This window comes from Hevea brasiliensis, chromosome 16 (genome assembly GCF_030052815.1).
Source record: "Hevea brasiliensis isolate MT/VB/25A 57/8 chromosome 16, ASM3005281v1, whole genome shotgun sequence".
In the NCBI taxonomy this organism is placed as follows: domain Eukaryota; kingdom Viridiplantae; phylum Streptophyta; class Magnoliopsida; order Malpighiales; family Euphorbiaceae; genus Hevea; species Hevea brasiliensis.
Window position 1 is genome coordinate 39,645,064 of NC_079508.1, and position 20,527 is coordinate 39,665,590.

The following is a 20,527-nucleotide window of genomic DNA, read 5'->3' on the forward strand; positions in this document are numbered from 1 at the left end:
ATGTTATCAGAGTCTAAATTAAATTGTGTGTTTCAACTGCCCAAAAAAATATATAATTGAGCTCGTATTGAATTAAAAATAAAAATATGAATTAATTATCAAATAGCAACCATGTGATTTTACTTGAGGAGAGAGTGTTGAAATCTCACATAAATAATATAAAATAAAAGGACAATGTATAAATGGTTGGATTGTAATATTGACTTGCCTAATCATTTTGATGTGTAAAGTAATCTAATTACTTATATAAATTTGAATTAAAATAAATTAAATTATAATTTAACCAATATTTTCTATGAATTTAATAGTTATATATTAAGTAAAACCCAATCAATTTTTCTTTAGTGGAAGACTTTTATCATAAAGATAGGAAAAGTGAGATTCTACCGTGAGTTTTTAATTTGTTTTTATAATTCCTTATATGATGTATATTATTATAAGTTATATTAAATTTCAAATATAATTATCAAATATCTTTTTTTTTTCTTTTTTTTTTATATTTAGTGTTCTTACGAAATTTAAATAATTTATTAATATGTTTTTTTAATTTATGAAATTACAAAATTATTTTTATTTAATATTTATTTTTAATTGTATTTATTATTATTATTTAATTTAGAGTAAACAAATCTTAAATATAAATATTCATGTATTTATAAATTATAAATTATATGTATTATATGGGAGAGAATATTTATATATGAAAAAAAAATTTAAATATAAGTAATAAATTATTATAACCTAAATAATTTCTATACTTTAATTTCTTGTTTATTTTTGTTAAACAGAATACACGTAATAAATAAAAATAAAATTAAAATTAGATTTGTAAATGATATATATTATTAGAATTTAGAGTAATTATATTTATATATATATTTTATAGTCTCAATTTTAAATTAATAGGATCTATATGCGTATATTTTATACCCTTAATTATTCTACAAGTATTTTACTTTTTTTTATATAATATATTATTTTTATAAAATAAAAAAATAAATTCTCATAATATTCTTTTTATCAAAAAAAATCTCATAATATTTTAAGATTTATAATTACTTAACATGATATTTTTTTTTAAATTCTATATAAAAATTAAATAATTAATATAAACAATGAATACAATGTAAAAAACACATTAAAAAATTATTATTATTAAATTTATGTAAATGTAATTTAATAAATGCTAAAATTTTATTTTAAATAATTAAAATTTAATTAATTATATTTATTTATTTTAATAAAGTTATATGCCAGATTTAATAACACTGAAAAAAAGTCCAACAGCCAAGGGGAGAAAAGTGGAAAATGGAAATTAACTGTTAATAAAAAGGAATTAAATTTAAAATTAAAATATCAATTTACAGGGAGAGAGAGAACTCCAGAGAGAGAAAGAGGGAAAAGAAGTGGACCGAAAGGAAAAGATGAGCCAGCTTATTGATTTCTGACTTCGATTCCTTTCTCCTCCACCACCACCACCACCACCACCGACACCACCGCCTCCTCCTCTTTCCGCTCAAAGAACCTACAAATATATCAATATAGAGAGTTAGACACCTATATATACATATTTATTGATTTGTAATTTGGTGGCTTCTATATAGTCTCAGATAGAAGAAAATGTCTCTGAACATGAAAACCCTAACGCAAGCGCTTGCCAAGACGGCAGCGGTGATCGAGAAGACCGTGCAGACGACCGTACAGGAAGTAACCGGTCCAAAGCCCTTGCAGGACTATGAGCTCCTCGACCAGATCGGCTCCGCTGGACCTGGCCTTGCTTGGAAATTATACTCTGCTAAGTCTGCACGTGATTCCACGCGCGCACACCAGTATCCCACTGTTTGTGTTTGGGTACTGGACAAGAGGACATTGTCGGAGGCTCGTGTCCGGGCGGGACTGTCGAAGGCGGCGGAGGACTCGTTTCTGGATGTGATTCGGGCTGATGCATCGCGTTTGGTGAGGCTGAGGCATCCAGGAGTGGTGCATGTGGTGCAGGCATTGGATGAGAATAAGAATGCGATGGCTATGGTGACGGAGCCGCTCTTTGCGTCAGTAGCCAATGCGCTTGGAAACCTGGAGAATGTGGAGAAGGTGCCTAAGGAGCTGAAGGGAATGGTAAGCACTAGTGATTGGCTTCGATTGCGGTGGTTAGTTGCTTGAATTTGGGTTTTTTAAATTTTACCAATACTGGTTTGGTTTTTGGAGGAGTGTATGTGATTTAGTGAAGGCCAAGTTCAGTTTGGGTGTTAAACTGTTAATGTGACATTGTGACCCCGTGAATAGGTGTTGCGAGTACCCAGTGAATGACTGTTCAATTTGTGAAGTTTCCTTTTTCATGATTTTCACATAGTAGTGACTATTTTTCAGTTTACTAAATATGCACGTATTTTATATTGCCTTGGCATGTAGGTATCTGTGTTTCCATTTTTCTCAGTGATTTAGGGTAGTAGTCTGATCTTTTGTTGCTGTTTTGGCTTTCAAGCTAATATTCATGTATCAATTTGCAAACTGCATAAGAAAAAGTTTCTGAGTTTGCAAACTTATATTCACGTATCAGTATATTCTTATCTAGGCTAGTAGGTGATCCATTGTTGCTTCACTAGCAAAATCTGGTAACTTGAGATGCTTCAGTAAGCTTGAAAGCACTTTAAGTTGGTCCTTTTCTGATTCTAAGTTCCATGGAATTAGACATCTAATCTTAAGCAAGAATACAATATTATAGCAACTTTGTTAAGAGACATTCATTTTGATGAGAGGTATTGAAATTACCAGATATTGCTGTAAGCCCCAAGTTAAAGTAGCATTTTATGTTGCATCAGTTTCCCTTTTCAAGTTGGAATTTGTTCATTTGGAACATAGGCTTATTCTTCATTTTTATTTATTATTCTTTTTCTTTTTCTTTTTTCCCCACTTCCATCATTCCATTGATTGGATACCTAGTTATTAAAGGCATGCCTTTGGTGCAAGGCACAAAATGTTGGCCTTATGCTGTCTCTGGGGATAAGGCAAGCAATGTATAGCGGACATACGTTATAGATTAGGTTTACACCTTCTTCTGGGTGCAAGGCCCAAGAAAGGCACGCCTTGTGAACATTCACCTCCATGGAGCTTTCTCATTGGTAAATGGCACCACCACCTAGGAACTTCCTTATCTAATGGAATCTAGTGTCAATGTGCTGGAAAGTTGTCATACCACCATCCATCATGGAGTTACAGGTTGCTAATCTTTCCATTTGATACATCAATGTGTCTCAAATCTCTTTCCTCCTACATTGTTTCTGCACCTCCTTGTTTCTCTGTCTCTGTCTCTGTCTCTGTCTCCCCTCTTCTTCCTTTGGCTGCTCTATTTGTTCATTTTTTTTCTTTAATAAATAACAATACTGTGCCTCTCTTTCTGCTTTGCTTTTTGGTTAAATTTATATTTGTTGTGTATTTTTCTTGGTAGTTGTTAGAACTTTTATCAATCTTAGCAATACTAATAGAACAAATTAGACAGACAAAGAAGAAGAAGGATGAAGAGGGGAAGAAAAAAGAATAGAACAAGGAAGAATTAGATAATTTTTGATATTGTTTCTATTATCATGATGGTATTTATAGATTTCTGAAAGCTCTCCCCCTTTCTCTCTCTGCAGGAAATGGGTTTGTTGGAGATGAAACATGGTTTACTCCAAATTGCTGAAACTTTGGATTTTCTCCACAACAATGCACGTCTCATTCATCGGGCTATATCACCTGAGGTGCGTGTTTCACTCTGTTCTTTCCCCAATTTCTAAGATATTCCGAAGCATTGTTATCAAAGACGTGTTGACGCAAAAGTGGCATATGGGTATGGGTGGTTTCCCCCAGTTTCAAGATATTCAGTAGCATATTTTATCATTAAGGTGAAATTGGCACCTGGAGCTGGAGAATTGGCAAAAGGTGCAAGAACGCGCATAAGGGAAGGATGCATTTATTAAAAGATGTACAGAAATAAGATAATATCTTTGATGTGTAATTGCTAAAAATTAAGTGCTAAAGACATAAAAGAAAACATGGTAGAGCAGTGCAAAGAAGAGAATTAAATATGCATGTTCAATATGATCTATAGGAGTGAAAGAGTGTAAAGAAAATGATAACCACCCACCAATAAATTTAGGTTGACAAAAAATTCAAGATCAAAATTAGCTAAATTTTGAGTTCACTTAAACTACATCAGCACTCCAAAAGGGATGGTGAGAACTATGTCATTATTGGTCTTGAGAAAACTGCTAACAATTTTATGGCAGTAATTGTTAGTACTTAGTACTATAGCATCTTTGGTGATATCAGAAATGGTAAACGATCTGATTCAAGGTGACAATCTACACAAAGTATGTCCAGATCACAAATTCATAATTGTATTATAAAAGCTAGTTTATGACCCAAAACTCAACCTAAACAGCATATATATTCCTTTAAAGTTTGCCAAGTGCTGACATAATGTTGAAAACTGCAATGAGCTAAAGGAAGCAACACTTGTTTTTGCATGCATGGGGAGCTGAAATATGGATGTTATATGTCAAAATGAGGGCCCTTCAATTGTCGTTTGTCTCGTACAGGGCAGCAACTCTTTTTTAGGACAAATTAAATCTCATTTCTTTATCTGTTTCCAATATATTTGTTTGTGCAATTCCTTTTAAATATGAATTTGAATATTATGAGTCTGTGGTTAAGAACCTATGGTTCTGATACATGTAGTTAGGCATTCACACATTTAAACCTGATTTTATTATTCGCAGAATATCCTAATCACTTCAAGCGGAGCTTGGAAGCTTGGTGGATTTGGATTTACAATCACAACAGATCAGGCTTCAGGCGACTTGCCTATTTCTCAGGCCTTTCATTATGCTGTGAGCTGAATTTTGCATTATTTATGGCAAAAACAATCTTAAGAAATGGGCATTTATAGTATACTTTCTTATGCTTTGTTTGTTTCAAGGGAAAAATTTTCTGCCTTTTTGCTGTTTGGGCTATATGAAGATTGGTAACAAAAAATATTCTCATGGTCAAGGGAAAAAAAAAAAAAGTCATTTCTAAGGAAAGAAAAACTCTTTTCCTCTTCAATATAGAGGCTAATTTCCTAAATTTTTCACTCATAAAAAGAAAGGGACACTATGAATAATCATTAAGGCATGTGACGTTATTCCATTACTACTGCTAAGGGCCAATGGTCACTAGTCAGTTCTGGCCACTACCATTTGCTAGATATAACCACAATTTACGTTTTCCTTTTTGTGTAATTGACTATTCTATTCAATGAAAAATAAGAAATATTTTGAGTCTTGTAGGTCCGAATATTCTCACGGTATTCTTTAGTGAAAAATAATAAACTTTTTAATGTACTGTATGTTCCATAAAATAATTCCAATTGTCTTTTAGTTTTAAAACCACACTGAATTATTGTTTTTTTTTTTAATCAGAAAATCTGTTGCGCAGAAAGTTATTTTTCACAAAGTATATTGAGCTGTACTACCTTCTACTTGAATATAATCACCCTTCTTCACCAATGCTTTTAAAGAAATGTGTTGCAAATGGTTAAGCTATGTTCAGATGGCCTATTCTCAGCTTTCCCATAATTAGCACTGTTGTCACTTTCTGTTTATAGGTCCAATCTTTATTCTAACATTTCCCACATGTGATCTCACATTTCATCTTAAAGTTTTTGCATGACTTGCTGTTCTATGTATTTTGAATTATTTGAGTCTTAAGTCATTTCTCCTTTTTCCCTTTGATTTACTACTTGGCATCTCTTTAGTAGCTGTTCAGGGTTTCCCTGAATGTTTTTGAAATGAGACCTACTTTTTTTGAATGAACTATAGGTGACTGTTGTGTTTGGATGTAGTCAATCTTATAGATGGAATTCTTACTTATTAATTCTAGTCCATTCAGCTGCATCACAGAGATGATTGAATTATGTTTTAAATTTCATTTTTCTTCGTGGATCATCCAGGAGTACGACGTTGAGGATTCTGTGCTGCCACTTGAGCCATCTCTGAATTATACTGCTCCTGAACTTGTTCGGAGCAAATCACCTTCAGCTGGATGCTCTTCTGATATTTTCAGTTTTGGATGTCTTGTCTACCACTTGATTGCTCGCAAGCCTTTGTTTAACTGCCACAACAATGTCAAGATGGTATCTGCTAATCTAAAACTTGGCTTTTTCTCAAACATTGACTTTGTTTATCAATCTAAATGTGCATCTTCATGTAGAACACAATAGAACATTCAGAATGGGATTATAAACAATTCTCGAAACCTGCATTAATTCTCAAAATCAACAATAATCATAACAAACTCTTAAATTTTATTAATTCTCAATTGTCAATAATAAACATGTACCAAAATACCTAGAGGACATGTATTTATAGTAGAATTGTTAATCCTACTACTACTAGGATTAGGAATCAAAACACTAATTAGGAATATAAAACCAACTGAAATTCAAATTTCCTAAATTAAGTAAAATTCTACTTAAATTAAATTACCTGAGTAAAAGAAAACTAAACTTCTTATTTTTACAATGAAAAATTAAATTGCTGAAGTTAGATCGAGTTATGTAGTGCTGAAGAATCAGGAATTGAATTGGGAACAATCAACTCAATCTTCTTGGATGGTAGCAGTAAGATTGAAACAAGGAAATTCATGCTTTCCTTTGCATCCTTGGAAACATCTGAACATATAAAATAGTTAACAACAGTAGTTGAAAGGCTCTTCGGTTCACTAGGAATAGGAGTATTAGCTAAAGCTTTAATTTCCATTGTTGTCTCCATGGCTTGAATTTCTTTCCGTAGGATAGATTCATCATTTCCATGGCTAGAATTTCTTCTTTCTTTTCTCGCTCATTCTTATCAGTTCCTTTCCCTAGAACAGGTTCTTCAAAATTTTCCTATTTAGTCTTATTATCTTGGATTTCAACATGTGAAGGCTCAACCTGCAAAGCTTCTTATTCTTCAAATTGATCTTCTTGTTCTTCGTTATGAATTTCCTGCCTTGCATCTCTTTGAATTGTTACTATATCTTCAAGAACTCTTGATGTTGTGTCCATCTTTGCTTTCAACCTAGCCAATGTTTCAAGGTGCTTATCTTTTTCTTGAGATTTTTCTTCAAATTGAACATTTGAGCAGGTATCATAAGCCAAATAGTCAGAGCTTATTTCTGACTGAAATAAAAAAAAAGTTCTCTAATGTGCTATATATTCCTTCTTCCTTATTTCAAGTTCTTTCTCTTTTCGTAAAAGTTGTTTAATGGTTTGATATTCATAAAATAAATTGAGAGGATAATATACAACGCCACCATGTGATTCACTCAAATAACATATCTCATCTAAATGTACTTTGTAGACTAATTGATTTTAGCTTATAGTTTTTCAATTTCAGTATACTACATCAGTCTCACTGAAAATACAATTTAAAGCTCTTATTAAATACTCGTTTCTGCTTGAAACGGATGTCAAAATTAGTAGAAAGGGTTCTGTCAAGCAGTTGTTGAAGTGGCACTGGCGAGTCAAATGATATGGCAGGTGTTGTGGTGCTTATGTGGCAAGCAATCAGGTGCAAATGGGCTCACAGTAAGTAGTGTGAGCATATCTGGTTTAGGGGGCAGATCTGACCCAACCTGATGATATTGCACTACTAGCTTGGGCATTGGATGAGAATTTCGACAGGGGGAAGGAGACAATTGGCAGGTGGCAAGGCACAAGCGAGCTTCAAACTTCAGAATCTGTTGGGTTCTGGTTGGGTTGCATTCTTACCTGATCAGAACTCTACTTCTGGGATACCTCTGGTGGCTGAATTTGCTTTGAAAGGATCGTTTGGTGCCAGTGAAAGAATGAGCGAAAGGTGGGTGTTTGGTGAAAACAGGGGTGAGGGTTATCACGAGAGGGGAAAGAAAGGTTCAACGAGGCTAAGGAAGGGAGTAACTAGCAATTGGGCTTGGGAACAAGAGGTTTTGAAAAGGCAAAGGTGAGATTTTTTTTTTTTTGGCAAACAACTAGAGATGGGTAGGCCAAAGGAAGGAAATTTTCGTAAGAAGCGAAAAAAAAAAAAATTCAGAATGGGTTCTGATTGCTCACAAACAACAGATCAAACCATGCTTCAATACCAAATTGATGTAGAACCAAGAACATTCAGAAGGGGTTGAGAAACAATTCTCAAAACTTGTTTTAATTCTCAAAATAAATAATAGTCATAATAAATTCTCAAATTTTATTAATTATCAATTGTCAGTAATAAAAGTCTACCAAAATACCTAGAGGACATTGGTATTTATAGTGGAATTGATAATCCCACTACTAGGATTAAGAATCACAAGCACTAATTAGGAATATATAACCAAGTCAAATTTAAACTTCCTAAATAAAATAAAATTCTACTTCCTAAATTAAATATCCTAAATAATAGAAAATTAAACTTCTTATTTTATAATGAAAAATTAAATTCCTAAAGTTAGATTTCCTTGACTGCGTCGCTTGTATTTTCTAGAAACAGGAAAAGATCTTCTATGTCGCATGTTTGTCTTATCTGAAGGAACATTTTCTTTAATGTAATGCTTGATTAGGGAAAATTACATGACCTTAAAAGTTTTAGTCCTTATTCTCTCAAGATAGTGTTAACCTTTTCTTAGTGTTTCTCAACCCGTGTTAAATGACATCTGATCGCAACATAATTAGAATATAAACAGGAATATTAATGAGTTAAGAAGAAGCTTAAAGGTGAACAAAAATACCTTGCCTGTTGACAGGAAAATATCTGTTGCATTATGTATGAATTTGATACTCAAAAGTTTTTCTGCTTGAAAATGATTAACAGCCTTCGGTTTAGTTGCTGTGGCAGCTAGTAGCTGATACTTGTTATTTGTTTGACAAAACATTTATATTCCACCTCAAATCTTAATTATTTATGATTTAATGACATATAAGTTTGCAACTCTTTTGATTCTGTCTTCAATTGAAATTGTTGATTATTTTTTCTGGTTTCCTCTTTGCAGTACATGAATACTTTGAATTACTTGTCTAGTGAAGCTTTCTCCTCTATTCCGCAAGAATTAGTTCCTGACCTGCAGAGGATGATCTCTGCAAATGAATCTTTCAGGCCAACAGCAATAGATTTTACAGGTAAAACATAAACCTCTGGACAATAGGCACTAGGCATCTTCACTTAATTCATTTCTTGTGAATTTTTGTATTGTTTTTAGGTTCTATGTTCTTCCTTTACAGGTTCTCCGTTTTTCCGGAATGACACTAGGTTGCGTGCTCTTCGCTTCCTGGACCACATGCTTGTATGTTATTGCATTTAATCTTGAATGGCTAATGCTTCTGGGATTAATTCACCTGAGATACTTTGCTTGAAGGAAATTTCTGGGGAAAAGAATTTAAGTAAATGGTGTTGTGAATGATAATTAATGACATGTTTTGTTTTCTTGCAGGAAAGAGATAATATGCAGAAGTCTGAGTTCTTGAAAGCATTATCAGATATGTGGAAAGATTTTGACTCCCGTGTACTGCGGTATAAGGTTTGTGTTTTTTCTTTGCTCACTGATGTGATGTTTTGTTCAATTTTTTCTTATTAATTTGTGTAGATTTACTTCTGATGCTCATTGGACAATAAACATTAATATGCCCTGCTTGAGTTTTACTTTTAGTGAAGCAAAAATTTTATAAAAGGATAGCTATGTTGTTGATATTCAATGGCCGCTGTTTGTATACTTGCGTGTTTTACATTATCCCCCTATGCTTATGGGGTGTGTTTGGAAAGTATAAAAATGAAAGAATTCAAATGAATTGAATTCTATTTGACTAATCCTCATGTTTGGAATGTTTAAAATGTAAAAAAATTCAATTCTTTTAGATATAAAAAAGGCATTTTGAAAGAAATAAATTCATGCAAAAAATGGCATAATTTTGGAAGAATTCAATTCATTTAATGAAGTTTTCTATTAAAAATCCCAAACACCCCTACTTATAAGTTATATTTATTTCTTTGAAAATGAGGGCTAAATAGGAAAACAATGACATTTGTTTCATTTGTCAACTATTCCAAACAATAGAATTCAAATGAATTTTATCATTTTAAAATTTATGTCAAATACAGGAATTTTCTTACAAAATCATTTGAATTGAAATCTTTTAATAGAATTGAATTGTAGCACAAGATTCATTACAAACAGGGAATTTTCTTTGGTTGTACAATGCTATATTCAGGCTATAAAATTGTTCCATTTCTAATACATTCATGATGGTCATTACGTATGCTTCCACTTGAAGCTGTTGTATCATTTAGCATAATGGGAAACATCCATTGATAGTTATTATTATTATTTTTTTTCTAATTGAAAGGAGAACAATTTTAATAAACAAGATTTTCTTGTAGGTACTTCCACCATTATGTGCAGAACTTAGGAATATGGTGATGCAGCCAATGATTCTTCCAATGGTTCTCACAATAGCAGAGTCTCAGGTACTGATTTTCTTAGCACTGTTATTTTATGTCTTGGGTTGGCTTATTTATGTAGTTTTTTCTCCCTATTTCTGATCTAATTTTGTTTCTCTTGGTGGTTAACTAGTTCTACTAACTAGTGAGGTTAATCTTTTCATGCTGGTGTTGAACAAGTACCATCTTTGTTTAATGGTCTTGTTGATGTCCTTCAAGCAGACATCTTGGTTCTTCCATTGTTTGTTCTTTTCCCTATATGTTTTCATAGCTTGCTTTAGCTACTTTCTTGACTCTATCTTCAATTGAGTTACTTCTGATGGTAATTATGAATGGCTTGACCATTGTTTTATCTATTTTGACATCATCTTATCTGTGCAATCTTTCTGATAGTAATCCTTATATGCTTAACAATAATAATGTGAACATATTTAGTAGACGCTAAAAGTTCTTTCCTACCAATCTCTTAATTTGTTCAATCCAGTGTTAATATTATTTTTTTTATTTATCTTTATATGTGAATGTGTGAACTTATTTGATTCTTCCTATCATGAAAAATGGATTAATGTCTAAGAAAAACAATTTGATTTTTAATTCTGTTGTAGGATAAAAATGATTTTGAGCTATCAACACTTCCAGCTCTCATTCCTGTCCTGAATACTGCTGCTGGCGAGACACTACTGCTGCTTGTAAAACGTGCTGAAATCATTATCAACAAGGTAATTAAAGTATTGTACTTGTGCTACTCTTATACATGGTAGATTGAAGGAGTTGTTGCATTGAGTGTTAAAGTTGCTTCCACTGTTAAAACCTTTTCTTGTTTGATTTATTAATTCAGAATGTGACAGAATTTGAAGTTGCTGATTGTATGTATTTTGATGCATGATAAAGATTAGCGGCTAAATTGGAAGGCTTAGTACATGTATGTGTTAGGGTGTCAATGAATAGCATTCAAATCATTATACCAAGTCTTATGATCACATAAATTTATTGTTGCACTTTATTTATTGGTTCTTTTAGTAACATATATATAAGTTAGGAAGGAAATCACATTGTGGAGTTTATTTGATGTTTCAAGCATTATTGTTTTTAAGGTTTATTTACTTCAAATTTCTACAAGTGATTTATGCTCAATTTGCTTTGCGGAAAATAACTTGTATATGGAAAATGTTTTCCATGGAAATTGTTTTCTAAGAGAATGTTTTCCATGAAAGCATTTTGTATTGTTTAGTTGCAATGTTAAACTAATGGCATGTGTTTCTGTCATGCATATATAAGTGTTTTCACATTTTAATAAGATTGTCAAAATCCAAAAAATAACTTCCTCTTCTGAAAAGAGGAAGTCATTTTCTTTAAAAATGGCTTAGTTTTCTCTTTGACCAAGAAAATATTTTCGTTGACCCATTTTTTGAGTGCCGCCAAAAGCTAGAAAAAAACAAAAAATGTTTTCCAAGAAAATATTTTTCGCAAAACAAATAGAGCCTCCTTAGTGGCCATTTCTTTGTGTATGGTAAAAGTTTTGGACTTGGAACTTGCTTCCTCAAGATGCAGTTCCAAAATTTTGAGAGTAGAAACTTCATGAAAAGATACTATGGGACCTTTTTTTTTTAAATTCTCTCTCAGGAATTCATTGGTCGGACAATGTCGTCCTTTGTTTTGTTTTAATTTCTTTTTCAATCTTTTTTTAATATTTTGATCACACTTTTTATTTTGTTTTTGCTGGCAACTTTTGTTGTTGCTTTTTTTTCCCCTCTCATGATCTGTGGCTGGGACTTATGTTTTGTTAGTAATGTTTAAAGTCTTAATAAGCTGTAGTGATCATAAAATCATGAAGTCAATCACTCATTGATCCAGTGCTCGTACATCCTGTAAAACACAAGGGACTTTGTTAGATGGATCCTGGGTTCAAGCCTGAGCAATTGGTAGTATGATGCTAAGTGTTATCCCAATGGCTGAAGTTAAAATTTTATACGATTGTAAAAAGCTTCTTATGCCAACAAATATGAAGAAATCAATTTTCTAATTCCTTGTTATATTTGCATTCTTTCCAAAAACTCTTACAGTCTTATTTTAGAATCTAATGAATCAATATTGCAATTTCTTGCTATTTTATTGTGTATGGTGAAAATTTTGGGCCTTGCAGCCATAATATTTTAGACATGAGTCTCGAGATCAGCTTATTGCAAAAATGTTGGTTATAATTTCTCTTCCCTAGAATCTTTATTTGCAGGACTTTGTCCTTGTAATTTTTGTTTTTCAAACTAAAGGGTTTTTAGGCTCCTAGGGCTTTGGTGCTAAAATTTTATAATCATGTCAGCTTATGAAAATGTATACTCTAAAATTCGCCTTATAAAGGAGCAAGCTTGATGTCAATATTATTTTGACATTTGTCAATGGACATGGCTGGCTTATGGATTTATTTTCTCTTACTCTATGTGGGAGTTTCTTAGCTGAACCACGGATTATAAAATTTAAATAGCTTATTTGTTTTTGTCGTCCCTTTTCCTTCACTGTCTGTGACTCTCTGCCTCTCCCCTCCTTTATAGCATTTATAAATATTTTTGCCTCCGTGAATCATACTCAATACTGATATTGTGTCATCTCTAATTGTTGTAGACGACTCAGGAGAACTTAATATCCCATGTCTTGCCATTGCTCGTTCGAGCTTATGATGATACTGATCCGCGCATTCAAGAGGAAGTCCTGAAAAAATCTTCATCTCTTGCTAAGCAACTTGATGTTCAGGTGATTGCCATTTGTATGGATTTGTGTGCCTGCATGTGTTTATGCAGACAATATATTCTATTCATGTATGTGAATGCGTATTTTCATTTTCATGTATTGGTTGTTTTCATCCTTGCCTTGGAAGCTGGTGAAAATTTGCAGCAGTGTCCTAATATCAAATTAACACATTTCTGAGGATTTAACCCAAAATCGTTCAGAGTGGAGAAAGCGAATCCATATAGCCGACCCCAAATTTTTGGAATAAAGGCTTAGTTGAGTTGAGTTGAGTTGAGTTGTCCTAATATCAAATTACATGGCGAGTGACAGTCATAATCCAGAATTTTTAAGTTCAAATTGATGCCACAGAGAAAAAATTAAAAATTCTTTTGATTTATATTCTAAAATGTAACAATTATTTTTATTGTGGATCTATTCAATCTGTTATTCATTTCAATTGTATTATTGGGTTTTCTATGACTGGTAGAGAGAGAGAGAGAGAGAGAATAAAAAAAAATGATGAAAGGAGTAAAGTTATATAATCCAATTTGAATGGCAACAAATAAAAAACCTAAAAGACATGATTCGAGATTTAAGGGAAAAAGGTGTCATAATCGATGATTTATAAGAATGAAATTTTGATAGTATTCCAAACTCTTATTTGGATTTTTCAGAGAAATCTCTGATCAAGACCCAAAGATAGTACAAGATCCATTTTGCATCATTTCTAAGGGACTTTTGGTCAGGCCCAAGAAGCATTGTCTATCCAATTGACAGCAATCATTTTTGGCATCTTAAAACAAAAGTTCATGTTTGCCTAACTTTTTCCTTCATATAGATTTCATATGCAAATAGTATGCAATTCTTCAAATTGATTCTTGTTCTTGGTGCTTGACATATTAATTCATGTGTGATCCTTCGACATATTAATTCGTATGTGATCCTTTGGCACATTAAAAAATGTCTGACCTGTCTAGACTTATGAAAGCTATTTGTGGAGGAAGGTTGTTACTGAGAAGCTTAATGGTTGGTTGTCCAAACTAGGTGCCGATTTTCCTTGAGATGGGGGCTCAGCTTTATATTTTGTTTTTGCAATAATATTCAACATATTGACTCCCCTTCTAAATTAAAATCCGATAATTTTTTTGCTAGCTATTGAGGGAACTTGAATAGTTTTTGTATGAATGTTATAAGAAGGAATATATCACTGGATGCCAGTCTTAACTGAATGCAATATTGGGAGCTTTATTTCTTCTCTAGTTTTTCCAGTTGTGGATAGTATGAAAAATTAGTGGATCAGGGAGGATACTGTTAGGTGGACAATCAAAAAAAGGAATGGTTTTATTTTAAGCCCTTCACTTATAAGGTAAGTGAGGCTTTCAATCCTGATGGAAAGCTTAATTTTTCATGGGGGTGCATTTGAAATACGAGGATTCATCTAAAGGAGCTTTTTTCTGTGAAGCATCTCAGAAAGGATTTTAATCACTGACAAGTCTCCTTAGAAGGGAGCAAGGTGTTTTTCTTTTTCTTTTTTGTTTCCCTGTCTTTGGAACAGAATTTTTTGGATGAACATATTGTTTTTGATTAAGCAGGTTCCTTTCCATGTGTGTAAGCCTGCCTTAATTTTGAGCTTGTACCCCTTTGCACCTTGGTGTGGATTAATAATTATTTTTTTCTTAAAAAAAAAAAAAACTGTGTAACTGGCATATTAATATATGCCGATGGCAGGTAGGCTTTGTGATTTCATTCTTGAATTTGCACAATTATGGGTTTCATTCTTGAATTTGCATAATTATGGATGTCATATTCCTTTGTTAGCTGTTATGCGTGTATATTGCGGCACTGTAAGAGAGAAGGAAAAAGAATGACAATGCTAAGCAATTGATATTTTCTTCTTCTTGGCATGCTTTACCAGGGATGGGATTCCAAAGTCCATATCATCTCTCTCTGTCTCATAATTTTATTTCATCCCTTGCAGCTAGTGAAACATTCAATTTTGCCTCGTGTCCATGGATTAGCACTAAAAACAACCGTTGCTGCGGTATGCTTGTTTCTGTATTTATTTATCATTCATATTCTATTATTTTGTTTTGATCTTTCTGCTAATGTAGCTGATTCTCATGAGTTGGTCTGTTCATGTGAACACCTAAAGAGAATGGTTGAACCTGAGAGATTTGCGATGCATCTATGTTTTTGTGTGAATTGCATATATTAATCAGAAGCTTAGAATTTGTTTCTATTGTCAGGTAAGAGTCAATGCTCTGTTATGCTTGGGGGATCTTGTTCACAAACTAGATAAACATGCTGTTCTGGAAATCTTGCAAACACTTCAACGTTGTACAGCTGTTGACCGTTCTGCTCCTACCCTTATGTGTACCCTTGGGGTTGCAAATTCAATTTTTAAGCAGGTAATAGTGTTTCCTGACACGAATATTAGTTTCCCTTCATTGGCTATATGTAGAAGAATCTGAGTCATTGTCCTTTTGCTTAATTCTTGTCAGTATGGAGTAGAATTTGTGGCAGAGCATGTCCTTCCTCTGCTTATCCCTCTTCTCACTTCCCAACAATTAAATGTTCAGCAGTTTGCCAAATATATGCTCTTTGTAAAAGATATCCTCAGGTACTACAATAATGTTTTTTAACTGTGAATTCTACAACTTCTTTCCTTTCTACTTATATCCACATGCAGGTTAAATCGCCATTTCAATCCTTTTTTTGATTTTCTTGTTAAATGTTAGTAATATCTTTATGTCTGTTTGCATATATTAATGACATTACCCCTTTTTATTTTATTAATTTTTGTAATGGTGTGAGCTTATTATAGGATAATAGAAGAAAAAAGAGGAGTTACAGTTACTGATTCTGGAATTCCAGAGGTAAAGACGGCACCTTTTCCCAATGGGCTTCAGTCTCAAGCCTTGAGCAAAACAAGTGGAACTGTTGCTCCAGCTTCAAAAAGTAGCTCTTCATGGGATGAGGATTGGGGTCCTGTCTCGAAAGGACCTACCACTAGAAACCAGCTTTCTACAAGCAAGCCATTGTCTACTACCTCTGTTTTGAGTAATCAACCAATTCAATTAACTTCTTTGAAATCAGAATCTTCCTTGATCTCTGCTGTACCTGGTCAGCAAACAACTTCATCATGCCCTCCAGTTGACATAGAATGGCCTCCTCGGGCATCTTCAGGTGTAACCCCTCAATTACGTGATGCTGATAAGCAATTGAACACGGGAGCATCATCTTCAAGTTTTGATGATCTAGATCCTTTTGCTAATTGGCCTCCGAGACCTAGTGGTACTTCCAGTGCATCTGGAACTTCTAATAATGGTTCATTGGGATCAATGGGAAATAATTATAGTACCAGCTTGAATGCGAGCACGCCCAACAGTATGAATTTCCAAGCTAATGGAAATAATAGCTGGGCCTTCAGCAATCAAAGTTCATCTGAGCTGTTGAAATCAAACCAAGGGATTTCTACAATGAGTGCTGGTAGTTTGAACAGTGGTCATAATCCTCAGAAATCAATTGGTTTCATGAAACAAAATCAAGGTATGTCTGCTTTGGGTCCATATAATGATAAGAAATCAACAGATCTTGGATCAATATTTGGTTCCAGCAAAAACGAGCAGCTTGCACCTAAACTTGCTCCGCCACCATCAACTGCTGTGGGCAGAGGAAGAGGAATAGGAAGAGGGGCCACTTCTACTTCAAGATCTACCCATGCCAAACCACAGTCGGAACAGCCATCCCTTTTGGACTTGCTGTAATGGACTGGATTGCCTCTATCACGTGAAAGGAGGGCTGAAAAAAGAGAGGTTCAAGTAGCCGTGAGCCATTCTATGCAGCGACGCAGTTGGATTTTATGTTAAAAACGGTGGATTCTAAGTTCATTTGGGGCGAGAGATTCTCAATGGCCATAGTGAATGGCATGGTTTGTCGAGTGATTTTCGTGAGTTTGTAGCTTATTCTGACGGACCCTTTTGTTTTCTCTTTTTTTTTGGGTCTTTAAAAAAAAAAAGAAGGTATGTTATGCTGTTTAGTTGGAACAGTTAGGCTTTTTGATGTTTGAAAATAGTTTTTGCTGGAAATGTATTTTTCAAAACAATTCCAGTTCCAGCAACTGGTTTAGAAATAATTAAAAGAAATACTTGTCTGTACTCAAATATTAATTTCTAGCTTATATAATAATAAAATTACTTTTCTCCATTTTAAGGTAAAATGTTTAATTTTTCTCTTTGTATTTATTGGGAAACTTTAATTTAATTTCTTTAAAACTTTTTGTTTATACTAATTGATATGTTTTAATTTAAATTTAATTTAACTTTTTATTTAGATTAACGTAAAAATTTTAATTTAAATTTAATTTAGTTAATAATTTAAAATTTACAGTAAATTTTTTAATTTTTTGATTTAAATTTAAAAAGTTTAATTTTATTTAAATTTAAAAATAAAAAACTTATTTTTTTTTATTTTTGAACTAAATTAAATTTTAAACTTTTAAATTAATTTAGATAAAAATTTTTTAAAAAAATAAATTAAATTAAATTTATTGTGAAATTGAATTTTAAGCATACTTTTAATATATACATATATATATCTCTGTGTGTGTTTTTAATTTTTTGATTTAAATTTAAAAAGTTTAATTTAATTTAAATTTAAAAATAAAAAACTTAATTTTTTTATTATTTTTTTTATTTTTGAACTAAATTAAATTTTAAACTTTTAAATTAATTTAGATAAAAAAATTTTAAAAAAATAAATTAAATTAAATTAAATTTATTATGAAATTGAATTTTAAGCGATACTTTTAATATATATATATATATATGGGCACGCGAAGGGAGTGTAGCATAGCAGAATTAGCTGGTTTTAAATGAAATCTTAATAAAATAAAATAAATTAGAAGATGAGTATGTTACAAGAGATAGATCTTTAAGGTGATTGGATTACTCGTTGAATCTTTTATACCTAAAGAATTGAATAGCTAATTTCACAGAGCATACACTACGTACCTGTCCACAAAACAATTCCTCCACAGACTACGTGCCCATACAAAAAACAAGATAAAAACAAAATAAATACTCCGTACAGTAACAGACCTATGCTAGGGAAGGGGAGCATTTTTGGGCCCCTGGAATTTCATATTTTTACAAGGGTATATTAGTAGTTTGCCAAACTCTTTAAGTTTCTTTAGTCCACCAGCAATATTGCAGAGTTAATTTCCTCAACAAAACCCAGCGACTTTGCCTTTCCAAAGTATAAAGAAATTCTACTTTTTTCATATGATTAATAAATAATGAGCACCAACGGGTTGGGTACAATTGCATACTTGTTTATAAGCTTTCTTACTTCAATTACACAGCTATATGTTTGTGTATATATATAAAAAAATTCTATTAAAGATTTAAGAAATTTATGGCTTATATTCAATTCTCTTTAAATTAAAATATAAAATATATAATAAAATCTATCTATTTTTTACTTTAAACGTTCATTTTTTAGCGTGAGAGATATGTTAAAATTTTATATTGATTTGAAATAAGAGTAGTGTGTTTTTTATAAGACTTTGAACACTTCTCCCCTCTTAATAGCTTTTGGGGATGAGCGTCAATCAATTTTCTTAAGAAATTTCAACATACTCTTTTTTCTTTTTTCTAATTGCCTAACAATATTATTAACTAATTTTTGTCATTGTAGTTCAGTCCCGTTAAAATTATGAGATATTTAGTAATAATTTTATGAAATATATTCATATTTAAGTGATATGTTATTAAAAGTTCACTTTATAATAGACGAGCAATGAACTGTTGAATGATTGTTTGATAATTTATATTAAAATAGATGTATTTACAAGTATTGACAATAAAATTATTATGAATAAATTTCATTTAACAAATAATAAACTACTAGCATTGTAATTCAATTAATTATAACAGCATATTAATTTTGTATTAGAAATTCTCTTGTCTAACTTATATTTATTTTATGTATGTTATTTTTATAAGTAACATATTTTAATTGGACCTCTCAATTGAATTTTTGCATTTGTCACTGACTCCATACGATATAGAGACAAACATTAAAAATTAAAAAACTAATAAAAGGCCTCTCAACTAAAGTTCTTCCAATCTTTTGATAGAACTCAAAGCATAAATTCAAGAATCAGATTATTGTGAGAGAACCAATTATTTATAGAAAATATGAAAAAAAAGGGCCTAATGGAGCCAACAATCCAAGCCTTTGCGAGCTACAGTGTTTTAATCAAATTTTTCTAATTTTGAATCAATTAATCAGATTTTAAAATTTTGATTAAATTTTATTCAGATTTGAAATTGAAATCGGAGGAGATTGCCCTGCTAAGGTGTCATCACAACTGACAATTTTTTATTATATTTTGGGTAGGTCTTACATGACACATAGCAAGTTAAAAAAAAAAAAAAGGGCTAAATTTGCAACTTCCATAATCCTATACCCTAAATTAAAAGTTCATTCTTTCTTCTTCCTTCTTCAAAGCAGCTATCATCATCAGGTTGATGATTTTTCCTTCTCCTTCACTAGTTTGATGCATAGCACATTCCATCATTATCTGCATTTTGCTCTGCCAAGTTTGCGTTCAATCAAGATAGGAGGATTGCCTCCTTCAAGAAGTGAAAAACCATAATGTGCAAGAAGGCCATTAGTGCAGCATATATCTCGGGAAATTGACCGTACAAGGGTAACGTAGAAACTAAAATTACTAAAATTGAGTGCGATGTGTAAAATTTACCTGACTGGGGTGAGAAAAAGTCAGAGTGTAAAAATGCTATTATCAGTAGCGTTTTAATGTCCAAAACGCTATTAAAAATAGCGTTCCAGAACATTATCGTCAAACGCTAATGGTAATAGCGTTTTAGTATAAAAACGCCACTAATAATAGCATTTTAGTATAAAAACGCCACTAATAATAGCATTTTGATTCAAAATGCTAGTGACAATAGCATTTCTATCAAAACGCCACTGATAATAGCGTTTTGACATCAACTTTCTACCAAAACGCTACTATGAGTAGCGATTTCCACAAAGCATTTTTGCCCAAAAAATAATAACTTATTTTTTATTTTTTTAAATATAATAGTTTTGTAAATTTAAAATATTAAAGTGTAGAATTGTAATTGTATTAAATTAACAAAAAATATGTAGTATAATTTTTATTAAAGTGTAAATAATTATTTTTTTATATTTAAGGAAATTAAATGTTAAATGTAAAAGGATATTGTGCATTTTCAAATTACTAGAAATTTTATGTGAAAAAAATAAAAAAATATATACTATAATTTTTTAAAAAAATATGTGAGTTTTATAAAATAAAAATATTATTTGAA

The 20,527-nt window shown here is 31.9% G+C and overlaps 1 protein-coding gene across 1 annotated transcript; it reads left to right on the top strand.

Moving 5' to 3' along the window:
- Positions 1-1,351: 1,351 nt before the first annotated feature.
- LOC110657189 (SCY1-like protein 2 B) lies at positions 1,352-17,372 on the top strand. The gene is made up of 14 exons (XM_021814300.2): positions 1,352-2,115; positions 3,633-3,737; positions 4,758-4,868; positions 5,969-6,151; positions 9,004-9,130; positions 9,233-9,294; positions 9,442-9,528; positions 10,386-10,472; positions 11,051-11,164; positions 13,062-13,190; positions 15,145-15,207; positions 15,413-15,574; positions 15,668-15,786; positions 15,991-17,372. Exons 1-14 carry the CDS (start codon positions 1,621-1,623, stop codon positions 16,931-16,933), a joined length of 2,787 nt encoding a protein of 928 aa, XP_021669992.2. The 5' UTR covers positions 1,352-1,620; the 3' UTR covers positions 16,934-17,372.
- Positions 17,373-20,527: the final 3,155 nt, after the last annotated feature.